This window comes from Zootoca vivipara, chromosome 2 (assembly GCF_965207765.1).
Source record: "Zootoca vivipara chromosome 2, rZooViv2.hap1.1, whole genome shotgun sequence".
Lineage (NCBI taxonomy): Eukaryota > Metazoa > Chordata > Lepidosauria > Squamata > Lacertidae > Zootoca > Zootoca vivipara.
Window position 1 is genome coordinate 82,716,390 of NC_142584.1, and position 26,593 is coordinate 82,742,982.

Below are 26,593 nucleotides of genomic sequence, written 5' to 3' on the forward strand. Positions count from 1 at the left end.
GATGAATCCTTGAAACCAGGCATCCCCAAACTTGGCCCTCCAGATGTTTTGGGACTACAACTCCCATCATCCCTAGCTAACAGGACCAGTGGTCAGGGATGATGGGAATTGTAGTCCCAAAACATCTGGAGGGCCGCAGTTTCGGGGTGCCTGTGATACCTAAGTTCATGGTGCTGATAATGGTCTACTAAGCCTTATAGGATCTCTGAGATATTGCTGACCCTTTAAATACCCAACTAAAACCTCCAGCGCATGTACTACCGGTACGTATCTCATCAAGGAAGCCAGTTCCCGGACCTTTAATGTGGCAACACCATTACAACTCTCCGTCCCATTACACATCGGACAGGTGTCAACTTTACCGTCTTTTGAGTTAGGCTTACTGCCAAGCAAAGTTACTTAGGAACGCAGCCATTAGTAGACCTGTCTGCCCTGACCTGTCTCTCTCTGCCACTCTTTTTTGTACCGTCAATCACCTCTATGGATTATGAAATAAATAAATAAATAAATAAATAAAGGCATTGTGTAAATGTTTAACTTGGGCCGATGCCTTTTTGCTTTGCTTTTCTATTGCAGAACTGTAACATTTAAGGAACTCGTCAGAGGATAAGGCTCATTCACATGGCATGCCAGCTTGTTATTGATCAGCTCATATAGTCCAAAGTACAGGGTGTCCCGCAATACTTCCTACTACTCAAGCAAGTGAGCCAAGCAACACACTAGCTGAAAAAGCAAAATAGCAATGGCTGCAAAATCCCCACCAGCAGTATCAGGGTATCCAGATATTTTGTAGAATTTATATTCAAGATCACCCCGGCTAAAATCCTATGCACGTTGACCTGAGAGTGCGTCTTCATGAACAAAGTAAGACATACAGTTCAGTAGTTCCAAGTAAACACCCACAGAATTGCTTTGTCAATACAGATAAGTGGTTTAAAGGTCGGTAAGTGAATTGTTTCAGCAGACGAGAGTCCTTTGAAACATGTAGGACCGCATTTTGTGCTATTCACGAACGGACGTTGCTAAAAGGATATTAATTCTTTCAAAGGGTCTCCTCCCCACCCCATCCCGCGCTTCCTCGCTGCTTAGCTGTCAAGCAAAACGCTCCTTTAAGACCTTTTCGCATCCTGCCCTCTGACCCCGCCCCTCCACTTTGCTCATTGGCTCCTTCGGTGCTTTTGTTTCGCTTTTGAGTACGGCTTCTTTACTTAGGCGCTTCGCGATTGGCTGAAGGCCATGAGGCTTAGGGAACGACGCTCAATTCTCTCTCACTAAGTGACGGCCGAAGAGTTTATTTGCCTTTTCCTCTTCAGCAGGGAACTGTTCGCCTTCGCCCCTTCGGTTGGAAGAGACTGCTAAATCCGGGCGGGCTACAAGGCCCCCCGCGACGCCGCAGAGCGCGGGGAAGTGACGGGTTGGGCGTTTTGCGGCTGTAGCTTCGCACGGTGCGCTAGCGACGGCCCTCCCCCCGCCCTCTACACGCAGGCACCCTCCTCCCCTTTTTTGGACCTGGGACAGGATCTCGGTGGCTTCGGGGATGGCCGGGCCGAAGTCCCGGGAATGAGCCACCGGCGCGAGGGAAAGCGGGAGAAGCCTCCTCCTCCTATTCCTCCGTCTGCCAGCGGGCGGGTGTAAACAGGAGGCTGCGGGCAGCGAGCGGCTTCTCCTCCGGCTAGAGAGAAGGGGGAAGAGAAGGAGACAGAGAAGGTAGGAGGAATCTCCCCCACCACCTTCCGAAGAGTACCCCGGTGGTCCCATATGGGGGAGCGGGGATCACCCGTGCACGGTTATTATTTATTCCCCGTGTAGTGATGGCCAGGCTCCATTGGCGTGAGTCTCCGATTGCTGTTTTCCTGGCACGGAAAAGCGAAGCGTCGCGGCTCCTTTTTTCTGCTGCTCCGTTTTAAGATGCCGTGTCTTCCCCTCCCCTCGATCTACCGTAGTAGCCACGGTTCCCTGGCACGCAGCCCCACTTCTGTGTCAGGTGTGGCATCCCTTAAATGCATCCTCCACCCCACCCCCCGCTTTCCCCGAACTAATGGAATGGGATCGGCAGAGGTTTGTTTGCCTCTTAAAACATTCAGTCGCAGGATCGTTCTTCAGGATTCAGCTCTCCTCTTCCTCCTTATACTGTATCGTTTCCCCTGTCGTTGGTTTTGATCCATATGGTAGTTTCCTTTTCCTCATGGTAGCGGGGTGCGCGCCTGCCCTCTTTCCTTAAGTAGGGTGATGACACGGAGGGTTTGTTTCCACCACGCAGCCCAAGGCCCCTTTACTGTCAGGCGTGGGCCTCGGACATAAAGGGGATGACTGCCGTTTCCAGCACCCTCCGAGCTTGTTTGCTTGGTGCCTATTCCCTATTAGAAAACTCCCATCGCCCTCTGTGACTACCGATTTGTGTCCATACTCAACTGTTTTATAACTGGTAACTTCTGGTAGCTTGTGTATATAGTAAATCCTGATTGTGCTCTTCATGGGTTTTCTGTTAACTGGGGTTTTGGTTGTTGTTGTTGTTTAGTCGTTTAGTCGTGTCCGACTCTTCGTGACCCCATGGACCATAGCACGCCAGGCACTCCTGTCTCGCACTGCCTCCCGCAGTTTGGTCAAACTCATGTTCGTAGCTTCGAGAACACTGTCCAACCAACTTGTCCTCTGTCGTCCCCTTCTCCTAGTGCCCTCAATCTTTCCCAACATCAGGGTCTTTTCCAAGGATTCTTCTCTTCTCATGAGGTGGCCAAAGTATTGGAGCCTCAGCTTCACGATCTGTCCTTCCAGGGAGCACTCAGGGCTGATTTCCTTAAGAATGGATAGGTTTGATCTTCTTTGCAGTCCATTTGATCTTCTTGCAGTCCATGGGACTCTCAAGAGTCTCCTCCAGCACCATAATTCAAAAGCATCAATTCTTCGGCGATCAGCCTTCTTTATGGTCCAACTCTCACTTCCATACATCACTACTGGGAAAACCATAGCTTTAACTATACGGACCTTTGTCGGCAAGGTGATGTCTCTGCTTTTTAAGATGCTGTCTAGGTTTGTCATTGCTTTTCTCCCAAGAAGCAGGCGTCTTTTAATTTCGTGACTGCTGTCACCATCTGCAGTGATCAAGGAGCCCAAGAAAGTAAAATCTCTCACTGCCTCCATTTCTTCCCCTTCTATTTGCCAGGAGGTGATGGGACCAGTGGCCATGATCTTGGTTTTTTTGATGTTGAGCTTCAGACCATATTTTGCGCTCTCCTCTTTCACCCTCATTAAAAGGTTCTTTAATTCCTCCTCGCTTTCTGCCATCAAGGTTGTGTCATCTGCATATCTGAGGTTGTTGATATTTCTTCCAGCAATCTTAATTCCGGCTTGGGATTCATCTAGTCCAGCCTTTCGCATGATGAATTCTGCATATAAGTTAAATAAGCAGGGAGACAATATACAACCTTGTCGTACTCCTTTCCCAATTTTGAACCAATCAGTTGTTCCATATCCAGTTCTAACTGTAGCTTCTTGTCCCACATAGAGATTTCTCAGGAGACAGATGAGGTGAGATTTCTTTAAGAACTTGCCATAGTTTGCTGTGGTCGACACAGTCAAAGGCTTTTGGTATAAACACCTAATAATCAAGTGTTAACGATATAACCACTGAGCACCATGCCTGTGTTTTCAGTAGTGAGCCTTTCGGAAAGTTTGGTGGTGTGTGAGTGCATGCAGAGGATGTCTTTAAATAACGGAGACCGTTGTTAGCATGATGAGCTAAGATGATAAAGACTGTGTGGTTAAAATCTATAAGTAACCCAGCTGTTCAGACCTCTGACATTGCAAGGACTGTCAGTCACAAATCCAAAGGTGCCCTTAGCTTTTGAACCGATGTGTTCCTACTTTCAACTCCTGCTGCATATTGGTATCATTGTGAATGATCTGTTGGTGAAATGACACACTTTTTCTCTGTCACATTTGTGCACATACGCATTTTCTCCACTCTTCCTGTTTCTTGGGACACAGTCTTGAATTTCCAAGGAAACGAGTGCTTTCTGGGCCTTTTCTTATCGGCTCTGTACTAGACACAGGATCTCATAACCAAGACTGAATTTGTAGCTATGAAGTGTGCAGAGGTGATTTGAGAGACTGAACTGAGATTGACCCAAGACATGTTGCTTCCTGAAGAGCAGGGTAATGTGATGACAATGATTAAAATTTATATACTGTAATGCACTTTGTCAAGGACCACAGGGCAGTTTTCAGCATAGAGCATAAAAAAGAATACAGTACATATCAATACATAGCATAATACCCCTGCAAAAAATTTAAATGTATATAAATGCAATTCATAATAATAAGCAATGCATAGTAATAATACACAGTATATAATATGGAGCAGCAATGTCAAATTATGCACAATGTCATCCCAGCAATAAATTCCACAACTCAACCTTTGCAAAATAAAGAATTTTATTACCTGCTTATCTTGGGTGTAACCGTACAACATAATACTCCACTTTCTACATTCCAGTGTACTGACAGTTGAATCGTACTCCAAAATTGTTGATGTAACAACATCCTGCTCTACACCTGAGGGCTGCAGGCTGGCTTCGAGGGTGCAGGGTAGGCTGCATAGTGTACACAGCTCTGTCCTCCAAATGCTTTGCTGCCATTCCCTGTCACCAAGCATTTGCCCTCCGAGATGTCTGTCTCACTCTGACCCCGTTTGCACTATACAATTAAAACAATATCATACCACTTTAAACAGTCAGTGCTTAAGTTCCAAAGAATCCTAGGAACTGTAGTTAAGGGTGCCAAGAGTGGTTAGGATGAACACTTCCCTTCACAGAGCTATGCGGTAATTCTCAGAGTTCCATAGGAAGAGGAATTGACTGCTAAACTACTCTGATAATTGTAGTTCTGTGTGAGGAAAATAGGGGTCTCGTAATGACTCACAACACTCTTAACAAACTACAGCTCCCAGGATTATTATTATTATTATTGGGGGGGGGAGCCATGCTTGCTTAAAGTGGTAGGATACTGGGCTTCTAATGGTAGGGTCAACTCTGACCAGTCCAGATGAAATGTTGTTATTCTGGCTGGTTTAAAGCTCGCTTACCAGTGTCCTGTGTGACAGGAAGTTCAGCATAGCTGCCAAGTTTTCCCTTTTCTCACGAGGAAGCCTATTCAGCATAAGGGAATTTCCCTTAAAAAAAGGGATAACTTGGCAGCTATGGTTCAGTGGTAATGACACCTCTGTTAGAGAGAGAGAAAGAGCGCTCGTAACATGACATATGCCATGATTAAGTTGTTGACTGTTGACTGCGAGTGTTTCATGGTGCTGGTTTCATTGTAATCAAGCTAAAGGTATTCATAATTATTAAGGCAAATCCTCTAGGGAAGTTATTGCTCAGGGTGCTTGGCATGTGTCTCTCAGAGGAGATAAAGCTGAGGCTTTAAGGCATGACAAGTTGTTTGCCAACACGCGTATGTGACAAGCATGAGAGCTATGCACGCTGCATTTTGCTTTGTGGATTTTGCAGCTGGAGAATGTGACCTGGTATATTCAGAATGAGATTTTGCACTGTGCATAATGTTGGTGCCTGCCTGATTTCACTGATGGACAATAGAATATGCACACTGATCCAGTTCTTAAATGCATATACTGTACTTTGAAATCAGTACCCTGTTGGCTCTGCTAGAATTGAGTTCTGACTGAGCAAGTGTGCTTACAATCAGTCTTAAAGTGCCTAAATACTACAATACTTCTAAAAATGTATATCATAACTAGTCTTTAAGGCTACAATCCTAAACGCATGTATTATGGAGTAAAACACCACTGCTCCCAATATGACTTCTGAGTACTGTGTATGTTCCTATTATCAACAGCTGAATTGGATCCCTTGAGTTCTAGTTCTGTGCTGTTTACAAAAAGAAGAAGAAGAAGCTTAAGACTTTCAGCAGCCTAACAGCTTCTACTGGTACCTTTTCTTACATATATTTGCTGTCCCTGTATGTGCTTGGGAGGCAATGCAGTTACAGTAGTAACAATAGGGCTAAGAGAAGTTGTGAAGTGAGTCCAGTTAAAGGTCACTGCTGTGGTAATGTTAGGGTGGAAGATGAAACTCACTGCTTGTCCATTGTCGCTTCTTTTTACAGCCCATAAAATCTTGACCCAAATTTAAGGTTCTAGTGGCATAAATGAACTGAACAGATGTTTTATTGTAGTGCTGTTGAAAACCCTACTCTCACAAGCTTGTCCTTGGGTAAAAAATGAGAAAGTAAATATGAGAGGGTGGGGCAAGAATGTCTTGGCTAGATAAAAGGCCTCCTTCTTGTTCCCTCTCTGTTTATTTGGAGAGTGCTGATAAGTTAGTGAAAAAAGCAGTCTCTTAAAACAAAGATTTGTTGTGGTTCTCAGAATAAGTTTTTCAGTTAACTCTGTTTCAGTGTATCTGAAGAAGTGTGCATGCACACGAAAGCTCATACCAATGACAAACTTAGTTGGTCTCTAAGGTGCTACTGGAAGGATTTTTTTTTTGTTTCTTTTAACTGTGTCATTTAAATTAAGCTCTGTAAAGGGAAGTGTTCTCCTAACCTCCTAACTATGGAAGTATAGAGAACGAAATATTTCCCAGCATTCCGAGACTCAAATTCTAATAGACTCGGCGAGGATTAGATTAGTTTTTGAATTTTTGTAAACTCTCCAGGACCCAGCTTTTGTCAGATGGTGGATATGGAATCTGATTTGTGGGCCAGGGCTTAGCTGTGGAGCATGTGAAGTACAACTGTGAGAACGGACTGAGCATTTGCAGAGTGCTGCAATTTGAAAAGCGGTTCCAGTGCGTTGTTTGAAATATACAGCACCTATGAACTGAGATGGGACAAGAGTTTATAGAGCAGATTGCATTTATTTCCAGCTAGGTTCCTGGAAGCTAGCTGTGGAGGCTCTCATTTGTTTTGATTAAAGTGCATGTGTCATTTGGAGGGCAAAGGATGTATTGGTTGTGTAGAATAAAGGAGATACCTTGGAAATACTGCTGAAGGATGTATGAAGAGAACACAAGCAACTTATTGATCTAGGTGTGTGTATGGTATAATACCTTTCATTAGGATCTATCAAAACATCAAAAAGCTCTAAGCTAGCTTCGAATTTTATAGAACTTAAGCCTTGATTTTTATTTTAAGAAAGATGGTTGACAGGGAGGAGAGAGAGATTACTGTTGCTGGTAGAAGCCTAGCCTGCAATATGTTATGTCACCACGAGACTTGGTGTTTGTGCAATTCTTCTTTGTGCACCTCTTCCCTTTTTGGTGCATTGGGGGAAGTCAGGAAGTCTCAGAAATTGACCATAGTTTCCTGTTTTGTCCAAACCAGGGAACTGGCCCCTGGATTTGGAACAAGCCAGGATAAATCATACACACACCTGCGCGCGCACACACACACACACTCATATATATACAGTCAAACCTCGGTTTGTGACCGCTTCAGTTTCTGACCACCGCGGACCCGGAAGTGTTTACATCCGGGTTCCGCAGCGCTCGGATGTGCAGAAGCAATCTGCACAGCGTGTGTGTGTGCAGAAGCGCTCTATCGGCGCTTCGCGCACGTGCAGAAGCGTGCCTTCGGCGAGCGACTAATTTGGGGAGCAACCGCCTCCACAGAACGGATTGCGTTCGCAAACCAAGGTACCACTGTACAGTGCTTCTTTCTGGGGGTCAGGGGTACGCATACCCCTAAACATTTTGTGAATCTAAGTTTGGCCTCATTGAGGGGCAGTATTTCAATATGAGTAGGAAAATAAGAGTACTGCTAAATATATTTTTAGAAAAAAAACACTGTGTGTGTGTGTGTGTGTGTGTATGTATATGTGTAAGGTAAAGGTAAAGGGACCCCTGACCATTAGGTCCAGTCGTGACCGACTCTGGGGTTGCGCGCTCATCTCGCATTATTGGCCGAGGGAGCCAGCGTATAGCTTCCAGGTCATGTGGCCAGCATGACAAAGCCGCTTCTGGCGAACCAGAGCAGCACATGGAAACACCGTTTACCTTCCCGCTGTAGCGGTTCCTATTTATCTACTTGCATTTTGACATGCTTTCGAACTGCTAGGTTGGCAGGAGCTGGGACCAAGCAACGGGAGCTCACCCCGTCACAGGGATTCGAACCGCCGACCTTCTGATCAACAAGCCTAGGCTCAGTGGTTTAACCACAGCGCCACCTGGGTCCCTTTATATGTGTATATGTGTATATTTTTGTGTGTGTATTCACACACACACTTGCCACAAAGCTGTGATATGTATGTCTGAACTAAGGGTGCTGTGTCAGGCCACTGGCCCACCTAGCTCAGAGTTGTTGTTGACACCAGGTTGACTGATGGGAGTTGTAGTCCAAAACATTGACATGAGGTTGGCGAACGCTGATTGGCAGTGGTTCTCCAGGGTTTCAGGCGGAAATATTTCCCTGCGCTAACTGGAGATGTTGGGGACTGAACCTGGGACAATCAGCATGCCAAGCATGCTGTTTGTCCCTGAGCTACAGCCCTTTCTACATAGAGAAAAATTAGTATTACATGTGCCTATAGGTTTAAGTGTGGCCTACACATTGTCAGTATGTTAACTATTTACAGCCTGGAAAGAGCAAAATTATGGCCAGTAGATTATGTGAGGTAATGATTCTCCATTGTTTAGGTTACTTGCTACCAAGATTTTGAATGGGAGCCTTTTCCCCTTCATAATTTAAGAGAGTACGGTTATAATCATACGCATTAAGTAAAATACTATCATTTCTGGGCAAAGGAAATGTATTTTCCCATTAATGAATGAAATATATTTAAATTGGCGTGACATCTGTAAAGGCATAATCATGATTTTTGGTGCTTTATTAAAACGGATGAAACTTGTCTTAAGAATATACAAGCAATGTATTGTTTATTACAAAACATTGTGCAAATGTATTCTGTCTTAAAGAGAGAGTGCACTATTATACACAATAATTATTTAGTACCATGTAAACTTTATTAGAAAAGCCAAAGTAAAATAATGTGAATGTTGGGTGTTACAACTATGGACTGGAACACCTCCCCTTCCCCTGGCAAACACTTTTACCACAGATGTCAGTCCTTTCACCTTCCTCTCTGTCTAGTTTGCCTTTTGATGTGTGTGTATCCATTCCCTAATGATGCTGCTGCCCCTTTCTCTCACTTTCTTCCCCCCCAGAGCTGTGGCAGGATGTCTTCTATAGTGACACCTCTAGTGAGGTTCTCCACGTATGACAATGCCACCTACCCACCTTCTACCACATTAGTGGCGCCGTTGGATAATGTAACTTCTGCACCCCTGACAACTGCACGGGCTGACGTCAACATTACTGTGCCACACAAATGCTTGTTGTTGTTGTATGAAGACATTGGGACATCCAGGTGAGATGCTGTTTTGTGTAGGCATGCGTGGCTTTTGCTCTCCTTCTTCTTATTCTTCTTTTTCCTCTTCCTCTTCTCCTCCTTCCTCCACTTCCTGCATTTTAAAAACTGTTTTGCCTTTTGTGCCATATTTCTAGGGTCCGTTACTGGGACCTTCTGCTGCTGGTTCCCAATGTGCTTTTCTTTGCGTTTCTCCTCTGGAAGCTGCCCTCTGCCAAGGCCAAAATCCATGCCACCTCCAGTCCCATCTTCACCACCTTTTACATACTGGTGAGTACAGGTCTTTCTGTTTTAGTTTTTTTAAAAGCAGGCCAGTGGCAAATTGGCCCACGTGGTCTTGCCTCCCTTAAGCGCACGAACCTAGCGGCAGGGTCACTGATGACACCCCGGGAAAAATCTGTGCATCAGGGGTGCTTCCACACTACAAGCTGCAATTATGGAACAGGAATAGGCAACCTGTGGCCCTCCAGGTGTTGCTAGACACATGTGCTGATGTAACTGGCTGGGTGATCTGAATCTTTCTCCTGTTTACCTGCCTTCTTGCTCTGTCCAGTTCCCAGCACCTCCTGCCCTTCTTGCTCATTGTTCAAGAGAGGGCTCGTGGGGTGAGGAAGAATACTGTAATGCATTCCCCCCCTTTTTGCCTACTCCCCCCCAAAAAAATCCTACCCTGAGAGAAACACCTCTCGCCATTTAAAGGGCATTGCTGTGTTTTAGAATCAGGAATGTGTTCAAATGAATCCTCTCCTTAGGGTGGAGTGAGAGGTAGCTGCTGCTTCTGCCTCTGCTGCCTCTAAAGCCTGACAGCAGTCCCAGCCCACCCCCCAGCCCAGCCCCCACCCCCAATGCAGCAGTTGTCCACAGAAATGTATTTGAAAGAGGATTAGAGACAGAGTTAAAGGAAGGGCTCTAGGTCAGGATTTAGCAGTGGTTAGACTTTTTTTTAATTAAAAAAAACATTTACTTGTGCAATTTCATTGTATTTTCATAATTACTTCCGGGGGGCGGGGGCGGGACTTGAAGCCATTTATTAACAACTGGCTGGCCCTGCCACACATTGTTGTGACTTAGTCTGTTAAATGGGCCCTCAGAGTCCCCCTTCAAACTCCCCTGTAGGTCCCACTTTGGCTTAGTCTGTTAAATGGGCCCTCAGAGCCCCCCTTTTGACTCCTCCCCCCACCCCACCCCGGGCTCATCCTCTGCGGCCTAGTCAGTTCTTCCATCTGGGCAATGCTGCAGCCTATTCATTCGCCTGGGCAGTGCTGGGCCTTGTTGCTGCAAAAGGCCTGTTTTCAGTTGGTTCCCGTGGAATTTTGTGATGTCACCGATTGTCTGCAGCCAATGGAGACGCTGCTTCTCCGTTCTATTTCCCAGCATGCACTTTTGGGTGAGTTGTGTGTTCTGAAACATGGAGTTTTTGGGGTTTTACGCGGCCCAGGTGTTCCATCTGTCCACGCGCAAACTGTCTCATATTAATCTCGTATTCTCATGTGACGTGTCAAAATTTCAACGCAGTCGGTCAAGTGGTTTTGTAGATCATTCAAGCCGAACTAACGGACACATTCTACATTTTTAGATAGATAGATAGATAGTTGTGAGGAGTTCTGAAAAAGCAGGTGTGTGAGGAGAAGAATGTCTGCTTATGCTTTAAGCCTGCTGACTATCATTATCTCTGTGGAGATTGCCTCCTCCAGCCTAGTGTGCGTGTGCGTTGTGGGTTGTTGTTGGGTGTTTTTATTTTTTATAAAAATAAACTGCTTGTTTTTAAAATCTCCACTGTGCTGTCATTTGTACCCACTTGGTTACGGCATGAGCAAAAGGGCTTCTTCTGAAAGGAGTGAGGAAGGAAGGGAATTGTGTGTTCCCAGGAGGGGGAGGATTGTGGCAGCAGCCCTGGGCAGCACATGGTGGTGCCATGATTTCTGTCAACGTGTGACTTAGCCTGGGCTAACTCTTAGGCTGGGAGGAAGGAGATGGGGGCAGAGTGCAGCATGGCAGCAATAGAGGAAGTTGGAGGTTGTGGGTTTTTTTAAAAAACAACAACGATGTCATGTCCTGTGCTTTCGTGTGTATTGCATTGTCAGATGTATGACTACCGTGTTTCTCCTAAAATAAGACACATCTTATATTTATTTTTCCTCCAAAAAAACACACCACGACTTATTTGGGGGGGATGTCTTATTTTTTCGAGCGGGAGCTGGCAACAGCATGCTGCGCCGAGCCCCGACCCGTTGAGAGCCGGCAGCAGCGCACCGCGCGGGACCAGTTGAGAGCCGGGGAGCAGGAAGCAGCCGCAGAGGCGGCTGTGAGAGAAGCGGCGGCGGAGGAACCGGCAAGAGGCGGCTGCATGGGAGCCGCTTCGGGGAGCGCAGCGCAGCGGGAAGAGCCTGGTGAGAGATCCCGGGCTTCACCTGCAGCCGCAGCTGCCTCTCACCAGGCTCTTCCCGCTGCGCTGCGCTCCCCGAAGCAGCTCCCACCCCCGCAAAACACAGTGAGTGGGCCGCGGGGGAAGTGCCGAGAGCGCCCAGGAGCGCAGCTGCAGCGACGGTAATCCCTGGGGCTGCAGAGGTGGCTGTGGGCACGCGGCAAGCCCCAAAGCACAGCGGCGGTGCTGGAGACGGCCACTGCGAGTGGCATGAAAAGAAGAAGATCGCCAGCAAGCGCGCTGTTGCCTCTTGCCGGCTCTTCCGAAGGCGCTTAAATGCCTTCCTTTCCTTGCCAGACCTGCTCCCTCCCGGCTTATTTTCGGGGGATGTCTTAGATTTATTCTACTAATGAAAAGCCTGACATGGCTTATTTTTGAGGACCGTCTTATTTTAGGAGAAACACGTTATGTATGATTGTCAGATGTATAACATGGGTATGGCCTCAGTGCAGGGAGTTCCTGGCTCTCCAGAAACAAGTTTTTTCCCTTGAGGCCAAGGCAGCTGACCTGAACAAGCCAAGCAAGGTTGGTGGATGAGGACTTCGGGGACGTTACAGCTGTGAACTTGACAGACTCCAAATGAAGCCTGATATGCTCCCAGACCATGTCCAGCACCAGCTGCAGACATGTGAGTCTGCTGTAAGAGCCCCTTCTCCTGCAGAGAGTCATTGCTCTCAAGAAACTCTTTGCTTTAGAGCCAAACAGTGACATTGGTTTCTCAGGCCTACACTCTGTTATCCCATGCCTGGGTTTGGTCCTCCTGGTGCCTATACTGTCAAAAGTATAGTGTGAATGTTGCCCTGGTCTCATTTACAACTACAGGCAACAAGCATTTTCCATGGGGGTTATGTTCCTGACCCCTGTGTGTGTCAGCAGAGCGGGCATAACCCTGCCCCATTCCACCCCTGCCCCACCCCCTTTTCCAGCCATTTCTGGGTTGCGGTGATACATGTGATCGTACACATATTGAAAGCATGTACAATGGTCGTTGCTTTTACAGAAACCAGTGCCCTTCCCCTGAGGGCTGAAATGTTTGAAGTAGCAGAGGATAAATCTTTCTGCCTGCAGTGTAACAAGTCCTACAATGTTAGGCTGAGGTTTGCATGTGCCTCTTACATTTGAGGCCTTCCCCTATGCAAATAGCAATTCTGGGTACATTGCATCCCACAGGGCACGCTTGAGGGAATAATGTAATGAATCAGTGTTTGTTTTTTGTTCTTTTGTAAGTGGTGGCTCCTGTCATATTGGGGTTGGTGCAAAGTGCAGTGGCAATAACACTGCTTAGCTCTGAAGCAAGTTAAATAATATTTACGAAGGCAGGAAAGAAACTGGTTATTTCAGGAGCTTTATCTTGGAGAGGAAGTAGATATATTTTACAGATGCAGCATAGGAGGGTGGTAACAGGATATACAGAGAACTGTCCCAGAGGGCTGCTACAATACAGGACATCCACAAACAAATACAGTACTGCAAATGCTCATTCACTTTTCTCGAAAGGCTAAGAGGATATCTGCAAGGTGGTGCTAAAACCTGGTTCAGTCTTGCTGAAATCATTGTGTGGTGTGTTGTTGAGTGTGGCATCTGAAGCCCTGTTTACTCTGGCCTTCTGGTCCCAGTCTCCTTACAGCATCTGTCAGTGGGATTAATATACCGGTATGTCAGCTGTATAGAGCCCAGCATGTAGCAGATTAGAATATGTGTGACCTCTGGAAAAGGGAGACAATGAATATTTGTGTTTTTAATATTAGTTGTAAGGAGGCTTCTGAATATGGCACACTTCAAACAAAACAAAAACCAATATTTCCTGAAGGGGCTGAAGTGTTGTTGTTAAATGAAATTTAGTGTTTCAGAATGCCAAGTTTTGTGGCCAGTAGTGGTAGGATTGTAGCATTGTACATTGCATGTAGCACTGAGCTGAACAAATGCTGGCAAAAATCGGTGTAGCTCCTTGCAGGTCATTTATTTTAAACAAAATATGCTAAAGCTAGGGAATACAACTCTTTCATTTGAGGTAGGATAACCAGTTAGTGTATTGACATGTTTTGCATCTTTTCCTGCTGGAACTGGAAACTGTGTACAGTATCCCTAATGTGCCTGTGCCAAGGATTTTGAAGGACTGTATTTCAGAATCTTCTGAGCTGATTTCCTGCCTTAAGCATTTTTAACTGTGTTCCCCACCCCCACCCCACGCTGCCGCTGCTTCAGCAAGTGAATTGTGGCGTCCTTCCCAGATCTGAGGCTCCTTAATTGATATCCTGTGGTGTTGGCTGCCTGTTTATTTAAAATTCTACCTTCACCAGGCAGGCACCAATAGAATATGAAGTGATTATGATACTAAAATCGGAGAATGGAGGAGATAATAAGGATCAGTATTTCAAGCCTTGAAAACCTTTAGTCCAGATGTTGCCAGACTTCCAACTCACATCTCCCCTGATCACTGGCTGTGCAGTGACATCTGGAGGGCCTCAGGCTCCCCATTTCTGACGTAGGCCTTGCATGGCAAATTCTCTAGCATTTCTTTGCTGAGGTGACCTGGCTGAAGTAACTTGTTCCTTCTCAGCCTTAAAAAGAGGGGAAACTATTTCCCCCTCTTTTTCTTCTATTCCTCTGTAACAAAGAGCAGTAAGAAAGAGCTGTTTGGCAGTGGAATTTGCTACCAAGGAGTGTGGTGGAGTCTCCTTCTTTGGAGGTCTTTAAGCAGAGGCTTGACAGGCATATGTCAAGAATGCTTTGATGGTGTTTCCTGCTCGGCAGGGGGTTGGACTGGATGGCCCTTGTGGTCTCTTCCAACTCTATGATTATATGATTCTAAATAAAATGTTAAAGGGGGACCTTGTTGATTGGTTTCCCATCCCTGAAGCCCATCAAACATTTTCTTTTCTGCCTTAAATCTTAACAATTGCCATTGTCTTCTAGGTGTTTGTGGTAGCTGTGGTTGGGATTGCTCGAGCGGTTGTCTCCATGACAGTCAGCGCTTCCACTGCCGCTACGGTTACTGACAAGGTGAGTGTGGGTTTGATACCAGAGGCGAGCGTGGCTTTGGCCCCTTCTTCACCTTTTCTGGGGCAGGAATGCAAAAAAGATTTGAGCTCCATTTAGTCATCAGTTACAATAATGGGTGGAATTCATTGTACCGCTAACTGGGGTACGTGTGCATGGAGCAAGGTCTGCTTGTGCAACCCCCTGCACTCCTCCCCATATTTTGGGGTTTTGTGGTGGATCAGCAAGGGTTTCTGACTCCTCAATTGTTCAACAATAGCAACAAGGAAAAGGCTTCTTCTATCTCTCCCCTCCTCACCCTCAAAATTAGGCTGCTCAAGCAAAGAAATCTTGAGGGGAAAACCAGAAGTGGAGTTTTGAGTGAAAGGACTGTGAGCTCAATTCGGTCATTGAGAACAAAATCTTGGACTGAGCATGTGCTCAGAGACATCCTGTTCCTTCAATCTAAATGTACCATGGCTGCTTCCCCCCCACCCTCACCTGAACCACCATTTTGCACCTGGCTGTCTGGTGGATTGGAGGGTCTGGTTCTCTTTTAACTCTCTGAACAGTATTGACTTTTGGCCTTGCCATCCTCCCATGCTTTGCTTGGCTCAATGCTAAATCCCTTTCTAGTCTCTAATCCTACTCCAACAAATGTCTTTATAGCCTAATTGTTTTTCAGTTTTGCATTTATTTCTTTTTTTGCAAGCTCTATTTGGTTGCATTTACATCGAGACTGCCAGTCTCAGGATTTGTATAAAACAATGTGGCTCTTCATTTAGGCAAATCAAGAACAGCAGAGTCAATCGCCACAAGAATGATGGCCCTTAACTAGGTGTTTTGATGCCAAGATGAGCATTTGCTGTTGACAAGTAACTTGAGGCCTATCTCCCATGTGCTTTCTTCTTCTTGTTGTTGTTTAGTCGTTTAGTCGTGTCCGACTCTTCGTGACCCCATGGACCATAGCACGCCAGGCACTCCTGTCTTGCACTGCCTCCCGCAGTTTGGTCAAACTCATGTTCGTAGCTTCGAGAACAATGTCCAACCATCTCGTCCTCTGTCGTCCCCTTCTCCTAGTGCCCTCAATCTTTCCCAACATCAGGGTCTTTTCCAAGGATTCTTCTCTTCTCATGAGGTGGCCAAAGTATTGGAGCCTCAGCTTCACGATCTGTCCTTCCAGGGAGCACTCAGGGCTGATTTCCTTCAGAATGGATAGGTTTGATCTTCTTGCAGTCCATGGGACTCTCAAGAGTCTCCTCCAGCACCATAATTCAAAAGCATCAATTCTTTGGCGATCAGCCTTCTTTATGGTCCAGCTCTCACTTCCATACATCACTACTGGGAAAACCATAGCTTTAACTATACGGACCTTTGTCGGCAATGTCTCTGCTTTTTAAGATGCTGTCTAGGTTTGTCATTGCTTTTCTCCCAAGAAGCAGGCGTCTTTTAATTTCGTGACTGCTGTCACCATCTGCAGTGATCAAGGAGCCCAAGAAAGTAAAATCTCTCACTGCCTCCATTTCTTCCCCTTCCATTTGCCAGGAGGTGATGGGACCAGTGGCCATGATCTTGGTTTTTTTGATGTTGAGCTTCATGTGCTTTCTTATGCCAGGGGATTGTTCCTACAAGTGCTGTGCACTTGGTTGCAAGGAGACATTACCTGTGCCACTTAAGTACACTTTATGCATCTGGGTTAGATTTGGTGTCCGAAAGAGCACTAAGCATTTGGACCAATCAGAACACTTGAGATAGGATGTGCCAAGGATAAATATTGACAAACTGGGGGGCAGACAGTAGTTGTAACCTACAGCCCTTTAAGCCAGCATGGTTTTGGAGTGAGGTCAGTTGGGCTCTGGATTGGAACAACAGAGGAAACAGGATGATTGGAACGGAATTGAAGGATGAAACTGTCATGTGACAAAGACACATGGGAGCAGGGACAGCAAGGCAGGCTGTAACTGTCAAATCCCAACTGCCAAAGTGTAACTGTCAACTGCCATTCTAGGCTTGAGTCTCTCCTTCCGGTTCTGTGTAACTTAACAGTCATGAACATCTTTGCCTCTGTGTTTCTGTAACTGAGTCTATGTTTCTGAAACTACTGTATATTTTATGAAGAACAATGATTTAATAAAGCTTTCATTATTTAAACAAAGAACTCTGCTGAAATAAATACCGCTGCGCGTCAGAAACCCCCTGCCATAGCTGCCAAGTTTTCCCTTTTCTCGTGAGGAAGCCTATTCAGCATAAGGGAAAATCCCTTAAAAAAGGGGATAACTTGGCAGCTATGCCCCCTGCGTGCAAACAGTTGTGTAAGACTCGTAGCCTGTGATGCAACTAATTCTGAAAATTCAAGTGAACACCATGCATTAGCCAGTGAGGGAGATTTTAGGATGGTATTTTTAAATCTTATTTTCATGGATGGAAGGAACAAGCTTTTCTTTTAGGACCTATTCAGTTTTCTCCTTGATCTTGATTTTGTGGCATGTACTGTCTTCTCTAGATCCTGTGGGAAATCACAAGATTCTTCCTTCTGGCTATTGAACTGAGCATGGTGATTCTGGGCCTTGCATTTGGTAAGGATTCCTCCTTAGTGTTGCTTGGTGCACTTAACCTTTTTCCTTGACGAGACCATTGGAGCGTGGTGAACGTGCCCTGCTTTCGGTCGGAAAGAGCAAATCTTACCAAGCACAAAAGGACTTCAGTCAGATACATGTAATGTGTGTGCTGGAGGCGAAAGCTTGCATTTATTGTAGGCCCCTTATTTACACCCTCCATCTGCTTTCACTGTGTACACAGTAGGGTACTTTTGTCTGAGTGAAGAAAGGACGATTGATACATTAAATAATAATAATAATAATAATAATAATAATAATAATAATAATAATAATTAATAATAATGGCATTTCCAACCCAGTTTCCAGTGTTAAAGGTGCAGTTGTTACCCATTTGTTGCATAGGATTCAGTTGCATTTCCTCAAGGCAGCCTTTCTGTGATGGAGGTAATTTATTTTCCCAGCACCCATGAAGCAGGTGTTTGTAAGCATCTATTCAATAATAGCTCTCAGCAGTGGAAACAACTCCTCTGTATTTTTGTGTGCATGTGTCCCATTTCGTGACTTTTAAAACAAACAAACAAATAATTAAATGAATTCTCCACCATATTTTATTCTACTAAAATCCTACCCTTCCTTCATGATGCTCTCCTAGTCCTCCCTGGATATACTGAGAATCTTCTGCATGCAACGCAGCCACTGTTTCTCAGACTGGGACTACCGGTATTTCTTTCTTTAAGCTTCCCAGCCCACCTTCCTATGGTGCAACATATTAAGTGGCTTCTAGTTCTCAGGGCACGAGTTTTACTCTCAATTGCAACCTCAGTCGAGAGCTTTTGCCTTTCTCCTAAAAGAAATCTGGCTTTGTTAGTCTGTCACAGCTTGGACAGGAAAGGCATGAGGCAGGACCTCGAACATAGGCGAGACCCCTAGATGAGGTCTTGAGTCAGTGCATCAGATTTTCACCCAGGGTGTTGGGTCTGACGCCAATAATGTCAGGTTTACAGCAAAAGCTTAGATGTACATGGCCTGTTGCATGGTGGGTCTTTTATGCTGGTTAACTCCTAACGGCATTCCCCAGCATGCATAGGCTGTTCAGCAGCAGGCAAGTATATTTCTAGCCTTTAGTCACCTGACAGAAGACCAGCCATTTTTGCTTGTCAAAGAAATGACCCCTGGTATGTTTCCCACCCCATTCAGGTCGTTTGGAGAGCAAATCCAGTGTTAAGCGGGTATTGGCTATCACCACAGTGCTGTCATTGGCCTACTCTGTCACCCAGGTAAGTGTTGGTGAAATAGGACAGTTGCACAGAGTAAGGCAAATTCAGTTCAATTGTTTCCTCAGCTGCTCCTCAAGAGGTTCTGAGTTACTTTTAACAGCTCAGTGTAGTAACTCACTCTGAACAGTGCAGCATTTGTTAAGTTTAAGCATGTTCTCCTTTTCTATAGTGGTAGCATTATGCCTTGTTTTGTTTTGGGAAACCCCAGTATTAAACAGGAATGTCACTGTCCACTCCTCAGGCATCTTCTTAAAAAATCAGATGCAGTGAACTGATAGGTACTGCATGTGAGTTTTGTTATGTATTCATTTACACATTGGTTGGTTGGTTTTAATTCCACTCTTCAGGCAAAAAAGGCTCCTAGAGCAGCTTGGAAGACAGTCCCTTCCCTCAGACTTACAATCTGAAAAGGCACAACACAAAACAAAAATGGGTTGGGAGGGATGAGGAAATAAGCAAACTCAAGTACAAGTTCTTAGTTACAAGTTCTTATAATGGTCAGTTGAGGTAGAAAAGTTCGAGGAGAAGAGGCAGTAAAAATTGCTGATCTCTCAGCTATGCCTTTGGATGTAACGGGCCACTGTTGGAAGTGTAGTGCATTGAGATGTGGGACGAATAATGTAGATCAAGAGGGTAGTTGGCAGAAGTTTTAGGTCAGGTATTAAGCATGTGGGGGAGGGATAGGGATAGCACCAGTAGGTTGGCATGAGGCCTTGAGAGGAGGAAAGGTGCCATTTTTTTGTAACCTGCCTCCATTCTCAGGCTTAGAGCTAAATCCCGAGAGCATCTGGCACATCTTTCCTCCTGCAGTTAGAGCAATTTGTTATCCTCTGCTAAATCACAATTTATGGACTGGATAGGGGATCTTGTTGTGTGACGATGGAAAGGGCTGGCTTCCAAGTGAGACCGAGTGCCTTTTCCTCAGCTTCTCATGCAGGAAACAGAGGCACCATTGTAAGCAGTTCATGCCCTGACGACCCCCTTGTACTGTTCCCCACCAATCTTTCAGGGAACTCTGGAGATCAGTTATCCTGATGCCAGGCTCTCTGCAGAAGACTTCAATATCTATGGTCATGGAGGAAGGCACTTTTGGCTTGCAAGCTCCTGTTTCTTCTTTCTGGTAAGTGTGATAAATATCTGTTTTGCTTGATATGAATACCATGAGTTTCAAACACTGGTGGTTCTTCCTTGGTGATTTTTCAATCTCTTTATTTCATTGTGCTTTCTGACACCTTCTAAACACAGAAATGAAAGCCAGGGTTGTTCCTGTTTTCCACCACCCGCCCTCAGCAACTTCTGGCCCTGCAACTCACCTGCTGCTTTCTTCCATAACAGGTTTATTCAATGGTGGTGATGCTTCCAAAAACTCCCTTGAAAGATCGTATTTCTCTGCCTTGTAAGTGACTCGCCTCTCCCTTTCAAACCAGTATGATTTTCTCTCGTAGACATTAAAAGCCAAGCCACTGGGAAAATTCAGGACAGACAAAAGAAAGTCCTTCTTTGCATAGTTAAGCTGTGGAATTCATTCCCACATAGCAATTGAGGTAGTGATTGATGGTCAACAGCCAGGTGCCCTTGAGAAGCCTGTAAGCAGGCCACAAGTGCAACTCCTCTCTCCCCATTCAGAGGCATACTGCCTCCAAGAGTGGACCTGCAACGTAGCCTTCCTGACTCGTAGCCATGGATAGCCATGAATTTGTCCAGTCCCCTTTTTAAAATCATCCAGGTTGGTGACCCTCTCTACGTATAGTGGGAGTGAATTCAACAGCTTGTGACTGGGGTGGGGAAACTCACACCTAGGGGCCAAATGTGGCCCTCCAGGCTTCTCTCTATGGCCCTCAGGATTCTTCTCTGGCCACGTCCGCCCTCCAACCACACCTTTCACCAGCCCTGCTTTGCACCTCCTTGTTTTTGCCTGGCTGGAATGTGCCCTTGAATTCTGACAATGCCTTTATAGAGGACAGAGGGACATGTGACGGTGTGTCTAGAAACTGGCCTATGGGAGATTTACATTAGCTACTCTGCCCACTTTTGCCTCTAGTTCCGCCTGCACCTGGAAAGTTGTGCGGAAGGAAATTTGGCCCTCAGCCTGAAAAAGGTTCCCCACCCCTGTAATAGGCACCTGTTAGGAAGAAGGGAGAGTGGAGGGTTTGCTTAAGTTACATAACGCATAGGTGGAATGGCCATTGCTGGAGACCGTTCTGCAATAAGTAGCTCTCGAGCATCTTTCTTCTCCCTGTAATACTGTTTTTTTCTGGGTCTCCAAAGTGGCTTTTCCACCATATCGTTTGTAGTGTTGGATGTACCTGTGATTACATTTGACCCCAGTGTCTTTGCCTCTCTTTTTCAGCTAGGAAGAGTTTCTATATCTATGCTGGGATTCTTGCTGTGCTGAACCTGGTGCAGGGCATTGGTAGTGGTCTGCTCTGTGCAGGTATCATAGAAGGACTGTGGTACGTATCCCTGTGGCTGGATAGCTCTGCTCAACTTCTTCCTGGTGCTATCACCGAGTCCTTTGAGAAGGAAGTTCAAAGAGCTTCAAACACATTTGAACCAAAGCAAACTTGTTAAGGGGTATTGCTGTTGATGGCTGCTGAATTTGTAGCTCGACTGCACCCTCCATTGTACCACATCTGCCTCCAGATGCCTTTCTGGATAGTCCACCTGAGACTGGTGATCTCATTACTCCTTGAGAAATACCCACTCAATGCCTGTCTCCTGACATTTCCCCTCTCCAATGGGGAAGGCAGCAGGGAGGGAGTGCATTCTGTTTAGTGAATTGGGGTGGTCGTTCTGGTCCAACTCTTAGGCCTTATTTCCTGCATCTCTTTCCCTGCTTTTGATGCTTTTCTTTTTAAAGGAGTCAGTAGGATACAGTTGCTCAGAGTAGCGTTCTGCTTGGCAAAACTGGACCTTCTACTCCAGGGAGGAACAGCTTTAGGGGTGGGGTAGGGAACCGCTTTTCTTGGTGGGAGTCACCACTGGTGGTGAGTAAATTCTAACTTTCCCTGTTCCCTTGTGAGAATGATAACTATGGGTCCTTGTACAGAAGAAGGAAGTTCTATCAACCTTGGTGCCTTCCCACCAAGGGACGCAGCTGCATGGGCAGCCTGAGGAAGCAGCTGGAAGAGAAGAGGTGTGCAGAGACCAAGGAAGGAAGTGCAAATGGGCGGAGTGTCCTGTTTGCCAGCCTTTGGACCCCCTGGGATGTTCACCAGACCAAACCTGCTGTATCTGGGAACCGGGTGTGTGAAGAGCAGCCGAATGGGGGATACAGCTGTGGGCAGCTTGAGGAAGCTTAATCCATTGGCCCCAAGGCTAGGCAGAAAATCAGGTTTTCAGGGGAAAGTACTTCCCAGGGGGTCCAAAGGATGGCAAGAAAAAAGGCTCATAAAATGGCAGAAAGAAAAAGCACTCAGACACGATGCCTTAAAGCACAGACCTGTGCTGAGAAATGCAGTGCAAAAGGAAGTCTGGATGAGCCCCTGGAGTGAGAGACTAGGGTGTTGTCAGCAGGTTCCAGGAACCCTTTTTTTGTGAGATTTTGGGGTTGGTTTGTGAGTTTGTTTGGGCCCTGGGTGAGAACCAGAGAGGATGGGGGGAGTCCTGGGTAAGAGCCAGGAGACTGAGAGGTGTGGAGTGAAGAGATGTATCAGAAGGAGAAGGAACTGATATCTATATATGTTTAATAGTAAGTCTGCATTAATGATTTTATTGTGCATTTTTGTAACATTTGTTTTTAGTTTTCTGTACACTGCTTAGAGATATTATTCACTGTATTTGTGTGAATCTAATGCACTATTGAATCTTAACGTGCACCTCAATTTTCAAAATGAAACCCAACAAACTATTTGCTGGCGCCATCAAATCTAATTTCTCCATGTAATTTAGCCAAGAAAGGTCCGCGTTACATTCGAGTAAATATAGGTACAGTTGCACCTTGGTTGTCGAACGCCTTGGTACTTGTCTGTTTTGGCTCCCAAATGCCGCAAACCCTGAAGTGAGTGTTTTGGTTTGCAAACATTTTTTGGAAGCCGAACATCCAACGTGGCTTCCACAGCTTCCAATTGAGTGCAGGAAGCTCCTGCAGCCAATCGGAAACTATTCCTTGGTTGTTGAACATTTTCAGAAGTCGAACAGACTTCTGGAACGGATTCCATTTGACAACCAAGGTACGACTATATATATTAAGCGGTGTAGAAAATATCTTAATAATTATTATATAATTATATTTATTATATAATACATATAATTATTATATAATAATAATGATAATGATAATAATAATAATAATCTGTAGTCCAAAAACATCTGGATGGCCAGGAACAGATTCCAAATGACTTGTGTCTCTCTCTTCTTTCTTGACAGCTGTGTCGATGCCACCACCTTCCTCTATTTCAGCTTCTTTGCTCCACTCATTTATGTGGCGTTCCTGAAAAGTTTCTTTGGGTGAGCATCCAAGGCCTGCAGCACAGTCCCAGGGCATTTTACAACAACAATAATAAGAAAAAGTTTTAAGATGGACAAGAGCAGCAATTCTATAACAGCAGATTGAGACTATTTAAGTTAAGAAGTGTGAGAAAACAAAAGGGCCTGGCGTTGAAAGAACATCAATATAAGTGCTAGGCGGGCCTCCCTACGGAGAGCATTTCAGAGCTTTAAATCATGTAGGTGTTGCTAGCAAAGGTCACTTTGAAGCACAATACTTGCTTCCCACTGGGATATTAATGCAATTATTTTATAGCAAAACAAACTTCAGCCTTTAAATAAACAGTAAGTAACCACAACAAAAATGCCCAGGGTGACCTTCAGGATTAATAACATAATTAAAATAGAAGTAAAACGGCAGTAAAAGTATAAAATGGTATAAAGTGCAATGAGGCAGTAGGCTGGTTCTTCTCACATTTAGGCCAGAAAGACTCAGAAGTGGATGGTCTCAGGTGAGGCCTACAAAGAGGCTAACTCTTCCACACATTCTCTCTATGTGCTTTGTTATGATTTTTTTTTAAAAAAAATCAATTCAGTGACTCTTGTTCTTCCATCTGTGAAATGAAGATGGTATTTGACTTTATCACAAGGATTCAGGAAGATTAGACTCCTAATATCTGCGCAAGGCCTCATTAAATTCTGAGCTACTGCTAGTTTTTTTTTCTGGATTAGTGACAAAATGATTAATGTGAAATGCTGTGGAGGCCAAACTTGTATTAGGTAGATAGGTGTCCCCCCCCTTAATGCTCTTGAGTTTTAAGAAGGGGCTTAAATAGATTGCCCAGCAGTTGAGCTAAGCATGTAAACCAGCCTTCCTGAACTTATTGCCATCCAGATGTTATTGGACTACAGTTCCCATCTTTCCTGACCATAGGCCATGCTGACGGGGTTGTAGTTCAAAACATCTGAAGGACACTAGGTTGGGGGAAGGCTGGCCTAAATTTGCAGCTCAGGAGTTGCATTCCTTTTGAGTAACCACTTCCCTTTTTACTGTTCTAATTTTTTTCAGCTTTGAGTGCCACCGTGTGGCCATGCAGTGGAAATACCCATTCTAATTGAGGAACAGTTGCAATTAATTCAGATGGATTTAAACTGTAACTGTGAGGAACTAGCCACCTCACATTTTATATTTGATATAAAAGCAGCAAAGCTATAACAAGCAGTAAAAAAATAGTCTCCCAAATACCAACATCAAATATATACGCAGTGCCTTTTTTCTGGGGGGATGCATACCCCTAAACATTTTGTGAATCTGTGCTTTTGTCAATTTGCTATATTTATTTCCCCTGATTTGAACTATCTTGAGTCAAAATGAGAGTACCCCTAAACATTTTTTATAGAAAAAAGCACTATATATATATGAGAGAGAGAGAATGAATGAGAGACACACACAAACAAGCCCCCATACCTACCTTTCACACCTCCTAAAAGCGTTTGGGTGTCATGGCTAATTTTTGAACACAGTGGCTCTTGCTATTCTTACTTGCCCTGCTTTTCTTTTTTTGAGTCCCATCCTTGTGTATGAAGCAGAGCAAAAGGTTGGGTCTTAATCCACAGAGTTTTCAATCCAAAGTCAGGCAGTGCAGGATTGGGTAAGAGAACAAAGGGAAGAGGTTAAGGCCAATCATAGACAAACCTCACAGTTTATCTTTGGCTGTGTTTAGTTCTGGATTCCATGGGCTGGATGAGGCCCACAAAGGCCGTTTATCCGGCCCACGAGCCGCCCGCTCGGCGAGTCTCACGCGCTCTGTGCTAAACCGGCACAGCGTGGCGTGGGGACTCGCCGAGTGGCGCCGAAAATGGTGCCTGCGCCGATGCCGGAAATGGTGTCTGTGCATCCCCAGATGCCGAAAATTGCTTATGCGCGGGCGCAATTTCTGGCACCTGCGCAGCCGCAGAAGCAATTTCTGGCGTTGTGCTCCCCCCATCCAGCCCACGGACGATGTCCGTGGGAACAATCCAGCTCATGGCCGGAAAACCTTGCCAATGCCTGCTCCAGATGATGATGGCCTGAACTAAAAGAACAGCATTGCTGACTGCTTTTTATTTTGGGAACCATCTGCCATGTTTTGAATTGAACCTTACTGGGAAATGGATGAGGGAGTTGTGCTTGGAGCAAAGCATCTGCTGTGCGTGCAGGAGTTTTCAGGTAGGGCATGGAATGCCAGTCAGGGCAGACAGTTCTGAGCTACATGGACCAGTGTTCTGACTCGGTATCAGGCAGCTTCCCATGTTTCAAGAAAGTAACTCTTTTGAAATTTTTTCCCCCTTTCCTCTTTAATAATTTCCAGTTCCGAGCCAAAGATCCTCTTCTCCTACAAATGCCAGGTGGATGAGCCCGAGGATGTTGATGTGCACCTCCCGCATGCCTATGGTGTGGCCAAGAAAGAAGGCCTGGATTCCAGCTTTTACTCCAGCACTCAGATTGACACTGCAGCGTACTTGGATGATGTTGCTTCCATGCCTTACCACGTGGGCAGCATCAACAGCATTGACAGTGACCGTTGGAAAGCCATCAACTCTTAAAGGCGATCCTTTGGAAGGATGGGTCTCTCTTGCAGCCTTGCAGCTCCATCATCAGTTCCCCTTTTGGGACTCTTCAGTGCGTCGCCTTCTCTTTCCTTCAAGTATTTTTTAAAAAATTAATCTTGAACGGAGCATAAAAATCAGTCTTCCCAGGACAATAGCTCTTACCTTCATAGGAGAACAAACCAGATCAGTTTCTAAATGCTGAATCTTCGTGTCCTTGAGCGTTCCATGTGCACATGGTTGGACATGACTGCAACATTTTCTTGGTGATAAGCCACACATGCAGCTAGGAAGTCTTGGCTGCTCTTGTATAGCATTATATATAGATAGCTATATAATACATTATTTGCATTCTATTTTTTATTTTATTTTTTTTGGCTTCGAGTAACTGTAGGAAGGTGGGACTGCTCCCCACACCTTCAACAGCTGCAGTTTGGTGGGAATTGTAGGGTGAGAGAAGTCCACACAGGCTTCCTGATAGAAAGAACACTTAAGAATGAACTGCTAAATGTTTCCAGAATTCTTCACAGGGAATCTGGGAGCAAGTGTGTGCTTTTGTGTGTGCATTGTAATATATATATATATATATATATATATATATATATATATATATATATATATATATACACATACATGCGCTGACTTTCGAAGAAGAGGGCAGAAAAGCAGCCAGCTGGGAAATGTCTTGGTGGAACTTGTTGCTGTGCAACTAAACGACTGCGACTGGCTGAGAAGGAGCTGTGAGTTGCATACACTGTATACGGTCTGAGTTTTTAGAACAAAAACTTAGCCAAGCAAAGAGCTTATAGAACGAGGATCTGCTTATGTGATAGAGTTTTAAATGGGTCCTGAGGAGAAGTGGAGGCGGGGTGTTGAGAATTGTGGTTCAAATGGGCAGTTCCAAAAAACTGGCCCATGGGATAGGACAAGGCAGAAGATGAATGGGAAATGATCT

General features: G+C 45.2%; 1 protein-coding gene across 1 annotated transcript; it reads left to right on the forward strand.

Moving 5' to 3' along the window:
• The first annotated feature begins 1,191 nt into the window (after positions 1-1,191).
• Positions 1,192-25,994, forward strand: TPRA1 (transmembrane protein adipocyte associated 1). The gene is made up of 11 exons (XM_035106471.3): positions 1,192-1,707; positions 9,180-9,382; positions 9,520-9,652; positions 14,724-14,810; positions 17,290-17,362; positions 18,542-18,621; positions 19,631-19,741; positions 19,957-20,017; positions 20,972-21,074; positions 22,990-23,070; positions 25,401-25,994. Exons 2-11 carry the CDS (start codon positions 9,192-9,194, stop codon positions 25,633-25,635), a joined length of 1,155 nt encoding a protein of 384 aa, XP_034962362.2. The 5' UTR covers positions 1,192-1,707; positions 9,180-9,191; the 3' UTR covers positions 25,636-25,994.
• Positions 25,995-26,593: the final 599 nt, after the last annotated feature.